This window comes from Mus caroli, unplaced genomic scaffold, assembly GCF_978045245.1.
Source record: "Mus caroli unplaced genomic scaffold, Mus_caroli_1 scaffold_4, whole genome shotgun sequence".
NCBI classification, from domain to species: Eukaryota; Metazoa; Chordata; class Mammalia; order Rodentia; family Muridae; genus Mus; species Mus caroli.
The window spans coordinates 92324502-92338233 of NW_028227259.1; the positions used below are offsets into that span (position 1 = coordinate 92324502).

Here is a 13732-nt window from a genome sequence, read left to right on the forward strand (position 1 = left end):
GATGTCACACATAGCAGTGTGCAGTAGAGATAGATGTGATGTCACACATAGCAGTGTGCAGTGGAGATAGATGTGATGTCAAACATAGCATTGTGCAGTAGAGATAGATGTGATGTCACACATAGCAGTGTGCAGTAGAGATAGATGTGATGTCACACATAGCAGTGTGCAGTAGAGATAGATGTGATGTCAAACATAGCATTGTGCAGTAGAGATAGATGTGATGTCACACATAGCAGTGTGCAGTAGAGATAGATGTGATGTCACACATAGCAGTGTGCAGTAGAGATAGATGTGATGTCACACATAGCATTGTGCAGTAGAGATAGATGTGATGTCACACATAGCATTGTGCAGTGGAGATAGATGTGATGTCACACATAGCAGTGTGCAGTAGAGATAGATGTGATGTCACACATAGCATTGTGCAGTGGAGATAGATGTAATGTCACACATAGCGTTGTGCAGAGCATACAGCTAGGACTATAATAGACTATCTATGGGGCATGAAATGTGACTTTAAGTGATGAAGACAGATACATAGTAGGTGTGGTGGCACATACCTTTATTCCCAGCACTTGGGAGGCAGAGGCAAGTGGATCTGTGTCATAGCTACATAGTAAGCCCTGTTTGGGGGTAAATTTTCTAATAATGCTTTTTTTTCTCAGTACTAGGAATTAAGTCCAGATTCCCACAAATGCTAGGCAAGTGCTCTAGAACTGAGCTACGCCCCAACCCTTTCTAATTTCAAAAAACGTTTCTTTTTATTTTGATATAAGTTACCCAGGCTGGCCTTGAATCCACTCTGTAGCCCAGAGAGACCTTGAATTTATTATGACTTATCATTTTAGCCTCCTGAAAATCTGGGCTTACAGGCCTGCACTGCCAGCTCACCAAGATAAAGCTTTGATCTTCCAAATAATTAGAAAATCTTGAAGAGTAACTATTGTCAAACACAAATTAGTTTAGCTTTCCTGGAATTAGGCTTAAGTTAACATACTACATAGTAATATATAACATTAAATATCTCTTGTATTCCTTATAGTTATGCATAACCATTTCAAGGTTTTGTTGTGTAGATATAAGTTGCTACTCTCTAAGAGTCACATAAGTTCCTGGTCAAGAGTTTAGTCTTTCAGAAAGGGTTGAACTCTCAAGTCTGGTCTTCCAAGAGCTTATAGACACACACCTTCTCTGTTGTAGCCCTGGCTGTCATGGAACTAGTTCTATAGACCAGGCTGGCCTTGAACTCAGAGGTCTGCCTGCCGCTGCTTCCAGAGTGCTGGGATTAAAGGTATATATCACCATACCCAGACAGGGTCTCACTATGTAGCCTTTCTTTACTAGCGTAAAATGTATTATGTATGGCCTCAGACACACAGAGATTTGCCTGTTTGTGCCTCCTAAGTACTAAAATTAAAGGCACGTTCCACACCATACCTAGTCTGTTTTTGTTACTGATTTTTATAACCCACTAAGAACAATTAGTGGCACCCATAAATGTAGGATGTGTGAGCATCCATTGAAACATAGGAATGCTACTAGCGGCCACATCTTCAAAAAAGAAAGATACCCTCTATCCCCAACACAATCATCAACTGCCAGTAGCACCTCAGTAAGGGGTGGGGGCCACCTACTCCTTCAACAACAGCATTTCATCTGGTTTGATCTTGTCAGGGCTTGTCCAGGTGATCTGAGCTGTTGTAAGTTCATGTGGACAGCCTGGTCATGCTCACAAAGTCCATCTGTCCTTTATACCTCCTCTTCCCAGGTGTCCCCTGAGCCTTGGGTGCTGCTAATTTATTTTTTATTAGTGTATCAAGTATCAGGTTCCCTTGTGACTTTGAGTTACCTCCTCCCACTCTTTCCTGTCTCTCAGCTCCCTGCCCCCTTCCCCTCCACCCTTAAACCTTTCTCCCTCCAATTTCCCCCTCCCTTTCATATCACAAGCATTCCACTGCCCTGCCCAGCTCAAATAATTTCCCCTTTAATAGACCTCTTTCTAGTTTCCTGATCTCTATGTGTACTCATTCCCACATACATAAAAATTAACATACATACATAGAACATGTTTGCCTTTTCAGAGCCCAGTTACTTCTCTTAATATAATATTTTCTGGTTTCACCCATTTTCCTATACATTTAATAACCTCATTTTTCTTTATGGCTGAATGAAATTCCATTGTGTGTATGTACAGAATTTTCATTATCCGTTTGAGTTGACAGACATCTAAGCCGTCCATTTTCTTGCCCTTGTGAATAGAGCATGAACATAGATGTACTGGTGTCTCTGTCCTTGACAAGCTGATCTACAGTGAATAAGGAGATTCATCTGGGGCTGGAGAGATGATGGCTGAGCACTGACTGCTTTCCCAGGGGACTCAGGTTCAATTCCCAGAACCTACATGGCAGCTCAGGGCCATCTGTAACTCCAATTCCAGGGGATCTCATGCCCTCTTCTGGCCTCTTTGGACACCAGGGACACACATAGACCCATATGGTACACAGACACTCATGCGTGCACAACATCCCTGTACATAAAAAAGAGAAAAAAAGCCTCAAAACATTTGTCAGTGTGCAAGGACAGGAGTATAGTTCATCTTCAACTTTCACAGATTGTTTTTCTCTAAAATATTACCTAAGCCAAGTAATGCACAGGCGGGCATCTGTTATCTTGGCTACTCAGGAAACAGGGGCATAAATATAGTGAATTCAAGACTAGCCTGGGCTACATAATGAGATGCTATCTCTAAAAATTACTTGATCAGGCAATTACAATGTTAGCTAAGAGAGCACTACAGTAAATCAAGATTTTCATGGTTAGGGTCATAAATCTCTTAATCTCTAAAGTTAATATATGTTAGTTTAGGATTTGGTCATTTTTGCTTTATTGACTTAAATATAAAGGTAGATATAAATGAAAATATTGTATGACTAAGTAGCCTGTTTTGTGTTGTCTATTTTCAGTGTAGTTTGAGCAGATCTTTGCTCTTCCTGATCTCTGGGCAGCTTTTACTTTATTTTCACAAATGTGCTATGTGCTGATGCTTGGGAGTGCAGTGCACACACCCAGCACTGCACACACACAGCTTTCCTGGTAAATCCAGGCCACATCTTTCCTTTCTGGATTATAGAACTTGGGACCACAGCACAGTTATGTCCCTGCTCTGTCACCTAAAGAGAAGAGGAAACAGACTGGCACCAGTTAAGAGCACTTGCTGCTCTCGGGGGGACCTGCACTCTCTCCCCAGCATACTCATGGCGGTTCCCAGTAACTACAGTTCCAGGTGGTCTGACACTCCCTGGCCTCCATAGGCACAGCATGCATGTGAAGTATTCATATACAAACGAAGCACTTCCTCACATAGAAACAAATCAACTAAAGAGAAGGGGAAATACCTTGGCAACAGTAGTGAGATAGTGGGGGCCTTGAGAACCTTGTTAGGCCTGGAGGGTCAGCAGCATCCGTACCATCAGTTCATGTGTACGCTGACTGTGGTGAGTCAAGAACAAAGGTATTCTGGACTCTAGTTCAGTCCTTGGTCACTGGGCTGCAGACCAGACACATAGCTCATTAGAAGTTAAGACCACAAGTGGATATAGTTGCTGGTCCATGACTATACTCCCAGCACTCTGGAGGCTGAGGCTAAGGATTGCTATTACTTCTAGTGAAACCTTGTCCCAGGAGAGAAGAAAAAAGAAAGGATTGCATGTAAGAGGTACCTGTGCAGTACCTGGATCTTTTGTGTTTTGTCACAGAGAATATGGTCCTGAGCCCCTCTTCTCAAACAGTACTGAGAGCCAGACTTTGTGTGCTGAGTGTTAAAAACGTGGGAGTTAAATTTCTTATGCCACTTTATACCAGTGACTTATTATGAACTAATAGTGATTGCCTTAGTTAGGGTTACTATTGCTGCTCTGAAACACACTGACCAAAAACAGCTTGACGGGGAAAGGGATTATTTACATGTGCTTAATCAGAGTCCATTGAGGGAGCCAAGGCAAGAATTCAAACCAGCCAGGCAGGAGCAGATGCAGGGGCCTTGCAGAGATGTTGCCTGCTTGCTTGCTCCTCACAGTTGCTCGGCCTGCTTTCTTACAGCTCCCAGTATCACACTAGTCCTGTTGGTGCCACCCACAGTGGGCGGGGGGCGGGGGGCGGGGCCCTCCCCAGTGAGTCGCTAAGATAATGTTCTCCTGGGTTGCCATACAGCCCAGTCTTATGGAGGCAGTTTCTCAGTAGAGAGTCCCTCCTCTGAGTTGCCTCCAGACTTATCAAACAGACATAAAAACTAACAAGCACAGAATTGGTTGGTATTGGTACCAATAAAGTAAGCCGTACACTTGCAGTGTATAAGCACTTCATCCTTGCCCCCGCCCTGGCTCTCCACACACTGTCAAACAGAGGGGAGTGGGAATGGCTGCTGAGCCTGGCTGAGGCTCAGATCGGTAGATCATCTCAGATACATTGAAAGCTTATGATAGGTTGATAAAGTAATTCAATTTTGCTCTCAAGAGGATTAATAATGGAAGCTAACATCTTTTTCTACAGCAAGTACATGGCCAGGAACAATACACCAAAAATACTTTGCCACGTCGTTGGTTCATGGCAGTCACCAGCAGTCTTGCTCCCCTGCTTGTATGCCATCCGTGCAGACAGTACGTAAACTTACACTGTTTGACTGTGTGCTCTCCCGCTAAGGAAGTTCATTCTCCTCCCTGCAGATCCTAATTATCTCATGGCTAACGAACGCATGAACCTGATGAACATGGCAAAGCTGAGCATCAAGGGCTTGATTGAATCGGCTCTGAACCTGGGACGGACCCTGGACTCTGACTACGCACCTCTCCAGCAGTTTTTCGTGGTGATGGAACACTGCCTGAAACATGGCTTGAAAGGTGGGCTGTGGGCTCGCTGCAGTGTGCAGCCAGTCCTTAGAAGTGCTGTGCAGGAAAGAAGCCGTTTCCATGGAGGCAAAGAGTAAAAATTTTGGATGAATAGTGTTAATGGGCTTGGCATGGTAGCCCACACCTTTAATCCCAGCACTCAGGAGGCAGGGGCAGGCAGGTTTCTGTGGGGTCAGACTAGCCTGTCTATAGAGCAGGTTTCATGCTAGACAGGGCTACATAGTAAGAGACCCTGTCTTAAAAAAAAAAAAAATAGTGGAATGTAACCCATATAGGCACAGAATTTTAACTGACTTACAGGACTTGTAGCACATAAAAGTACAGTTGTCTTTTGATGCTAGTGTTAGAAGGACGTCATTAAGCAAACCATCCGTTTGACAAGGAAATAGGCCTGCCTAGAATGAAGTAGTTACTGCCCAGGGCACAGGTTGGAGCAGAACAGGTGCCGTCCCCAGTTCCAGGGCAGGCCTCCATCTCAGTCGCCTGGTTCTTCCCTTCCCTTTGCAGTACTCAGCTTTCATTGGGTTATTTTCTAAACTAATACTACATGGTTTTTAAGTACTAACTCATTAAATATTACTTTAGGGCTAGATCAAAAATTCTTTTCTAACTTAATTTTATTTTTATGTGCATGGATGTTCTGCCTACATGTGGACCCATGCACTATGTTTGTGCCTGGTGGCCATGAGGGCCAGAAAAGGATACCAAATCTCCTCAAACTATAGTTAATAGGCTGCCATGTGGGTGCTGGGATTTGAACCTGAGTCTTCTGGAAGAGCAGCCAAAACTTTTAACTGCTAAACCATCTTTAGCCCTAATCACAAATTCTTCTTTAAAAAGGGAGAACTGAGTTTTGGAAAAACAGATTTTTTTTTTTTTGTAAAAATTTTATGTATTAAGAAACCATAATTTTTACATGTGTTTGTATTATGTGCTATCTGCATAAAATACAAACTATCTGTATATTTGGATACATACATGTATGGGAGAGTGTGAAGGCCAAAGACTGATGTTGAATATCATTTTCTTTCTCCATATAAGGGGTTTTGGCTGAACCTGTAGCTCACAGACTCGGCTAGCTTGCCCAAGGATTCCCTGTCTTAGTCCTCCTACTGGGATCATGGGGCAGCCACCACACCCATCTGGCTTTTATGTAGTTTAAGGGTTCCAAACTCTGGCCCCGCTTGTGTGGCAAACACTATTCACTGAGCCATCTCCAGCCTGCAAGAACAATATACAAGCACTTTTATGTATATGTAGCAGAGGAGTAGTTAGGTTGTAATGAAAATTAAAATACTGTTTCGTTTTGTTGCCTTAGCCAAGAAAACTTTTCTTGGACAAAATAAATCCTTCTGGGGGCCTCTAGAGCTGGTGGAGAAGCTTGTTCCAGAAGCTGCAGAGATAACAGCGAGTGTAAAAGACCTCCCAGGACTCAAGTACGTCTTGGTTAACTTCTCATTCTCTCCTTGAAGAATGGTGCTCACGATACTGGGCACATTTCTATAACAGTCCAGATTTGTAATGCTGTTGTGTGTAAACACCAAGGGACCAGCCTGCATTCTTTTAGGAAATGTGTGCTCCTGAAGGAGACTTACAGAGAGTTTATCTTTGTGTTAAAAATACCAGACATCTCCTTTTTATTACAAATTCAAGTGAGAATCAGCAAGCCTTAAGAAGTCTGACCTCAGGAGATGTGATGCCTGGCTCAATTTGGGGAAAACAGCTGCATTCCATGGAATTTTCGAGCCAAGATTAAGTGAGCCTCAGAAACATAAGGCCTGCCTTCAAATTTGAAGGAAAAAAAGTAGGGATTAGCCTCCACAGGAAGTTGGTTTAATGTTAACTGAATGGAAGCTTGCACTGCCTGTGTCCTTAAGAATATCTTACATATTCCACTCTAAACTTTGACTTCAGCAAATACTAAACTGGCGGCACATTTCCAGGCGGGCTAAAGAGTGTTCTGGTCTTTAGACATGGCACACTTACTTACTAGTGCAAACACTAGAGTATTTGTCCCAGATACCCAAGTCTAACGACTGTCCCACAGTCACTTGGGCAAGAACAGGTGGGGATCTCGAGTAGGGCCTTTGTTTACACTGTAAAACCATTGGCAGGATCATGAGTCTGTCCCGTGCTGCCCCCAGCCCTGCCACTTTTACCCGTGCCCTGGGCCATTTGGTTTCTGTGTCTTGCAGGACACCAGTTGGCAGAGGAAGAGCCTGGCTTCGGCTGGCGTTGATGCAGAAGAAGCTTTCTGAGTACATGAAAGCCTTGATCAATAAGAAGGAACTGCTCAGGTATGAACTGAGGTGAACTCTCTTCGTGATGTGTCCTGCTGATGTCATACAAAGTCAGACCAAAGAAACATGAACTTTTGTAGGTCAGAAACACTCAGTGCGTGACAGTTTCATCAGTTCTCTGTACCACATCTCACACTCACTCCTAGGTCCAAAAGGGTGTTTTATACAATTATGTTATCTATGACTGTGACCACATATGGTCCTGTGTAGGTCAGGCCAACACTTAGCACCACCAGAAAAAAAGGAAGGCTAACAACACCACAGCCTGTGTACAGACCCAACACAAGAAGTTGACATTCATATGTACCATTAAAAAAAGTCATGTAGATCATAAGTTACCTAGGGTACATAGCAAAGCTTTGTTCATACATTACAGTACAACCATACATTATATAACACGCATACATACATATGTATGTAACATACATACAACCATAATATTAAGAATTAAATGCAACCCATAGAGTGAAGATGTTTGGTTTTGGTTTTTGGTTTTTGAAACAGAATTTTTCTGTGTAGCTCTAGCTGTCCTAGACCCTACTCTGTATACCAGGCTGGCCTCAAACTTCTAGAGCCATCTGCCTCTACCTCTCATAGTGGCAGGCATAGTGGTGCTGGTATTAAAAGCAAGCACCACGATGCCTGCCAGTAGAACTCTTTGATGAACAGGTATATAAGGTATTTGTATAATAATGATTATTACAAACATCTCTTTTGCCAGGCAGTGGTGGCACACACCTTTAATCCTAGTACTTCAGAGGTAGAGAAAAGAGGATGTCTGAGTTCAAGGCCAGCCTGATCCATATAGCAAGCTCCAACACAATGTTTGTCTGTGTATGTGTGTCTATTTACAATAGACTAGATAAGTAAATTGTAGTATGTATGTATGATGTAACAGCTATATATAGCAACATGGATTAATCCTATTGAGTATAATGTTAGACAAACTAATCAGTCATAAAAATACTTGTTTTGTTGCATTTACATAAAGCTCAGAGACACGCACAGAACTTTTCCTTCCTGCCTGTTAGAGAAGAGTCGGTTCTAGTAAGTAGAGGAGTAAGAACTAAGTAGAAAGGCCTGAGGTAGTTTAATGAGTGTGTTCTCTTGGTGAAAGTACATTTGGTGGCTGAATATGGTGGGGGCATGCCCGTGATTGCAGAACATAAGCTAGACTTCTGCAAGGGAAGGAAGAATTCAAAGTCACCTTCAGCTGCCTAACTAGTTCAAGGCCAACCTGGACAGCATAAGAATTTGTCTCAAAACAAATTGTGTGTGTGTGTGTGTGTGTGTGTGTGTGTGTGTGTGTGTGTGTCTGTCTGTCTGTCTGTCTGTCTGTCTGTCTGTCTGTGTCTGTCTGTGTCTGTCTGTGTGTGTCTTGATGTCTCTGTGTCTGTGTGTGTTCAGTCTAACCTAGAACTCACCATGTAGACTGATTGTACAATGTAGTCTTCCTGTTGGTGCCTCCCAAGTCCTAAGATTAGGATTGTGAGATGCCATGACCAAACTAGGAAACCCTTTTTGGTTTTGGGTTTTTTGTTTTGTTTGTTTGTATCTTGAGACAAGATCTTACTGTGTAGCCCTCCCTGTTAGCCTGGAGCTTAGTATTTTAGGCCAGGCTGACTGTAGAAGCATTTCAGTAGACTGTTTAGAGAAGTTATAGATAAATAGTAACAGAGTACAGGGTACCAAGAACGAGTTCTTTTTTTTTTTTTTTTTTTTTTTTTTTGGTTTTTCGAGACAGGGTTTCTCTGTTTAGCCCTGGCTGTCCTGGAACTCACTTTGTAGACCAGGCTGGCCTTGAACTCAGAAATCCGCCTGCCTCTGCCTCCCGAGTGCTTGGATTAAAGGCGTGCGCCACCACTTATATCCTCTACTCCGCATCATTCACACACACACACACACACACACACACTTTTGTGCTATACATTCTGTGAATTATGAAACTGTGTCCCTGCTCTGATGTTCTTGAGTCCACATATTTATGCCTCTCTCATTCAACTCTAGGTAACTAGCAATCATTTTCCTGTCTCCTTGGCTTTGCCTTTTCCAGAATATCAGGTAGTTAGAACCCTAAGTAAATGTACAGCCTTTTCACTTAGTCATATACACTTAAGGTTCTTCCAGGGTTTTTTTTTCCTTTTTTTTTTTAAATTTATCTATTTTTTATATGTACACTGTAGCTGTCTTCAGATGCCCCAGAAGAGGGCATAAGGTCTCATTACGGGTGGTTTGTGAGCCACCATGTGGTTACTGGGATTTGAACTCCAGACCTTCAGAAAGGCAGTCAGTGCTCTTACCCGCTGAGCCATCTCACCAGCCCCCCTTCCAGGGTTTTTCATGGCTTACTAATTCATTTTAGTGCCACATAATATTCTATTCTTTATAAGTTGCTTCCAGTTTGTTTGTTTTTTAAATAAAGCTGCTGTCAGCATCCTGTGTAGGTTTTCCGTGTGGATGAAGCTTCTTTGACCGAATGCTAAGAAGTGTAATTATTAGACTATACAGTGACACTTTGGATAGTATAGGTGAATTTGACTACTGTGGTGGTCTTCTGAAGACTTTCTACCCATTCAGAATCTTCTAGATACTTAGTGGATTTGCTTTGCTCTTTTGTTCTGGGATCTGTGGTGGTAAAAGCCCCAGTCACCCTGTTCCAGAGAGGGACTGGTGAAGGGAAGAGAGTTTTTGCTAACTAAATATATAGTACAATGGGATACTATAAAACCAATGTAAATGAAATTATAGGAAATTATATGTTGAAACAGATATTTTTAAGCCAGAAACTGTTTTCAAGTTAATTATAATGGCATAAATGCTCTTTTGTTAGTTATAATGACATCATTGTATATATGATATGACATATATTACAAAGGCATATATGTTTCATAAGTTATCAAACACTTTAAGTCACTGGTAGATGGAATTGAAAAGTTTCATATGAGCCGGGCGTGGTGGCGCACGCCTTTAATCCCAGCACTCGGGAGGCAGAGGCAGGCGGATTTCTGAGTTCGAGGCCAGCCTGGTCTACAAAGTGAGCTCCAGGACAGCCAGGGCTATACAGAGAAACCCTGTCTCGTAAAACCAAAAAAAAAAAAAGAAAAGTTTCATATGTATTTCTTTTATTTTCTGTTTTACAATGATAACCAATTTTACCTAAATACTAAAGGAAATGATTCTTAAAATTCTGAGATCGTCTTCAGGCTATTTATTGTACATGTTATTTGGTAGGCAGATGTAGGGCTGGGTGTGGCTTGGGGATAGAGGACTTGCTTAGCATTCATAAAACATTCATAAATATCTGGGCTTAATCTCGAGCAGAGCCTCGTTCATTCTCTCTCTCTCCTCTTCTCTCCCTCTCTCTCCTCCCCTCCCCTCCTCTCCTCTCCTCTCCTCTCCTCTCCTCTCCTCTCCTCTCCTCTCCTCTGCTCTCCCTCTATTGGTGAGTGTGTATGTATCTATGTATATATAAAACACATATATAACAATTTGTATTTAAGGTATTCATTAAAGAAATGTGCTTTAAAATATATTTAAGCCGGGTGTGGTGGCGCACGCCTTTAATCCCAGCACTGGGGAGGCAGAGGCAGGCGGATTTCTGATTTCGAGGCCAGCCTGGTCTACAAAGTGAGTTCCAGGACAGCCAGGGCTACACAGAGAAACCCTGTCTTGGGAAAAAAAAAAAAAAAAAAAAATATATATATATATATATATATTTAAAGAAAAATGGGGAGAGGGGCTGGAGAGATGGGTCAGAGGTTAAGAGCACTGATGGCTCTTTCAGAGGTCCTGAGTTCAATTCCCAGGAACCACATGGTGACTCACAACCATCTGTAATGGGATCTGATGCCCTCTTCTGGTACTGTCTGAAGACAGCTACAGTGTACTCACATACATAAAAAAATTCTTTAAAAGAAAGAAAAGAAATTAATTTTTTTTTTTTTTTTTTTTTTTTTTTGGTTTTTCGAGACAGGGTTTCTCTGTATAGCTCAGGCTGTCCTGGAACTCACTCTGTACACCAGGCTGGCCTCAAAAGGACACATGGAAGCTTGCCACGTTGTCCCATTGTGCAGCATGAGCACAGACGAGTCAGCAGAGTCTGTATACTCCCCTCAACAATAGTAGCTCCCAGTAAAGGATTTACTCATGTGCCCGTTGCCGAAAATATCTACTTATATAAAAGTATTCTCAGACACGCCCATACTTGACGATGTGATGGGAGGTTTGTCTTTGCCTCGGGTCCCATTCGAGTGTTGAGGTCTCACTATAACAGTGCTCTGTGCCTTTCTATTGCAGTGAGTTCTATGAAGCCAATGCCCTCATGATGGAAGAAGAAGGAGCTATTATCGCTGGTCTCCTGGTGGGTCTGAATGTCATCGATGCCAATTTCTGCATGAAAGGAGAAGACCTGGACTCTCAGGTATGGGAAACTCTCACAGAACCACGGGGGTCTCTCGAGGCCCTATTCTTTGCCTGGAATGCTTAGCTCACACTAACCGAGTTAGAAGGCATTGTGTGAGCATCATAAACGGGTTTCCCTTCATTTTGATGTTATAGAATTAATATGCCTTCCCACTTTACACACCTAAGATTAATAAAGGAAAAGGTTTAGTACTGTATAACTGGTTCTGGCTAAACACAAAAGGGAACCAACCAACCTTGAAGAGAAAATGTTACCAGTTTATATATATATATATATATATATATATATATAGTGTGTGTGTGTGTGTGTGCCCTAGGCTTGTACAATTTACATATGCTGCCATCCTTAAATTTCCTTCAGATCTTGGTCCCAGGTGACACTTTGAACAATTTAAATAGAGCTCAGAGGCTGTAAGTCTGGCCACTTGGGCAGATGTGAGATTTACATAGCATAGCCATTGCCTGAATTATTTGATTAACTACACCAGTGTTGCTATTTTCAAAATAACATCTTGCCCACCTGTCAGAATTATGCTTTACCTGATAAGTACACAGGGGACTTGACCCTCTGATGTTCCCTGGAACCCCTTAGAGGCTATCCTTCAATGTGGAATGGGCAGGCAACAGAGTCCAGGTAAGCCCCTGCTCCAATTGTTGGGGGACCCACATGAAGACCAAGCTGCACATCTGCTACAGATGTGTATTCTCTTTAATTGGTGGTTCATCTCTGAGAGCCTCCAAGAGTTAGTTGACTTTGCTGGTCTTCTTGTGGAGTCCCTGTCCCCTCTGGGTTCCTCAGTCTGTCCCCTAACTCCTCCACATGGCTTCACATAATTTCAGTTATAGAACTGAGTTTCCTTTCTCTCTGTTTCTAGCAGGCCTGATTATTACTCTCTTCCAGTTGTAATGGAGGCAGCGCCTCTTTAGATAATAAGTTCTGTTACTTAATATTCCCTAAGCAAGTTTATTAATAAATCCTTCATAGGATCAGTTTTAATTTTTCAAGTTTCTCCTGCAGCTCAGTGTGAATATAAAAAAGTTATATTTTTGTTTTTTCCAAATCCTTGTCTTGGCTATACTTTAATATAAGGCTCTAGATTAATAGCCAGGGTAGCCGAGTAGTTCATGATAGTTCCCTGAAACCCAGGTACTTAGTTTCAAAGTCTGTCTTTCTTATTTTCTACCTGGATATATCTTGTAGTTAGGTAGGGGATTTTGTTTATTTTTTTGTGTTTTGGTGGTTTGGGGGTGTGGTATTTGTTTGGTTGGTTGGTTTGTTTTGGTTTTTTGGTACTTTCCATTTCTTGATATGTACAGATAAAAAGAGTAGCTAACAGGGCTATTGTGAGCAATAAAGGAGTTTATAAATTCAGTTTACTCTGATCAGAGCCGCACTTGAGTTAATTGCCCAGTAATAAAGAATTCCCTGAGACTGCTTCTCACCGCTTGTGTAGGAAGTCGTGATGGGCTCCTTCCATTTATTTACTCGGGGAAAAGGAGAAAGGAGATGGTGTTCAATTTGGATTTTTTGTTTGTTTGTTTGTTTGTTTTTTTGGTTTCTAGAGACAGGGTTTCTCTGTATAGCCCTGGCTGTCCTGGAACTCACTCTGTAGACCAGGCTGGCCTTGAACTCAGAAATCCACCTGCCTCTGCCTCCTGAGTGCTGGGATTAAAGGCGTGTGCCACCACACCTGGCAGATTTTTTTTTTTAAGAAATAAAAATATCCAATTTTTTTTTTTTTATCTGGAGGGCATCATCTTGAGTGAGGTAACCCAAACACAAAAGAACACACATGATATGCACTCACTGATAAGCGGCTATTAGCCCAGAAACTTAGACTACCCAAGATACAATTTGCAAAACACATGAAACTCAAGAATAAGGAAGACCAAAGTGTGGATACTTTATTCCTTCTTAGAATAGGGAACAAAATACCCATGGAAGGAGTTACAGAGACAAAGTTTGGAGCTGAGATGGAAGGAAGGACCATCCAGAGACTGCCCCACCCGCGGATCCATCCCATATACAACCACCAAACCCAGACACTTTGCATATGCCAGCAAGATTTTGCTCACAGGACCCTGACATAGTTCTCTCTTGTG

The 13732-nt window shown here is 42.2% G+C and overlaps 1 protein-coding gene across 10 annotated transcripts in view; it reads left to right on the top strand.

Moving 5' to 3' along the window:
- The window catches only part of Rufy3 (RUN and FYVE domain containing 3), an 86185-nt gene that overhangs the window by 45227 nt on the left and 27226 nt on the right, over nt 1–13732 (top strand). For all 10 annotated transcript variants that reach the window (XM_085836827.1, XM_085836836.1, XM_085836833.1 and 7 more), the window contains 4 exons: nt 4725–4898; nt 6226–6343; nt 7103–7204; nt 11504–11627. In XM_085836827.1, coding sequence (XP_085692953.1) covers nt 4725–4898; nt 6226–6343; nt 7103–7204; nt 11504–11627 — 518 coding nt within the window. The remainder of the gene's footprint in view (nt 1–4724; nt 4899–6225; nt 6344–7102; nt 7205–11503; nt 11628–13732) is intronic.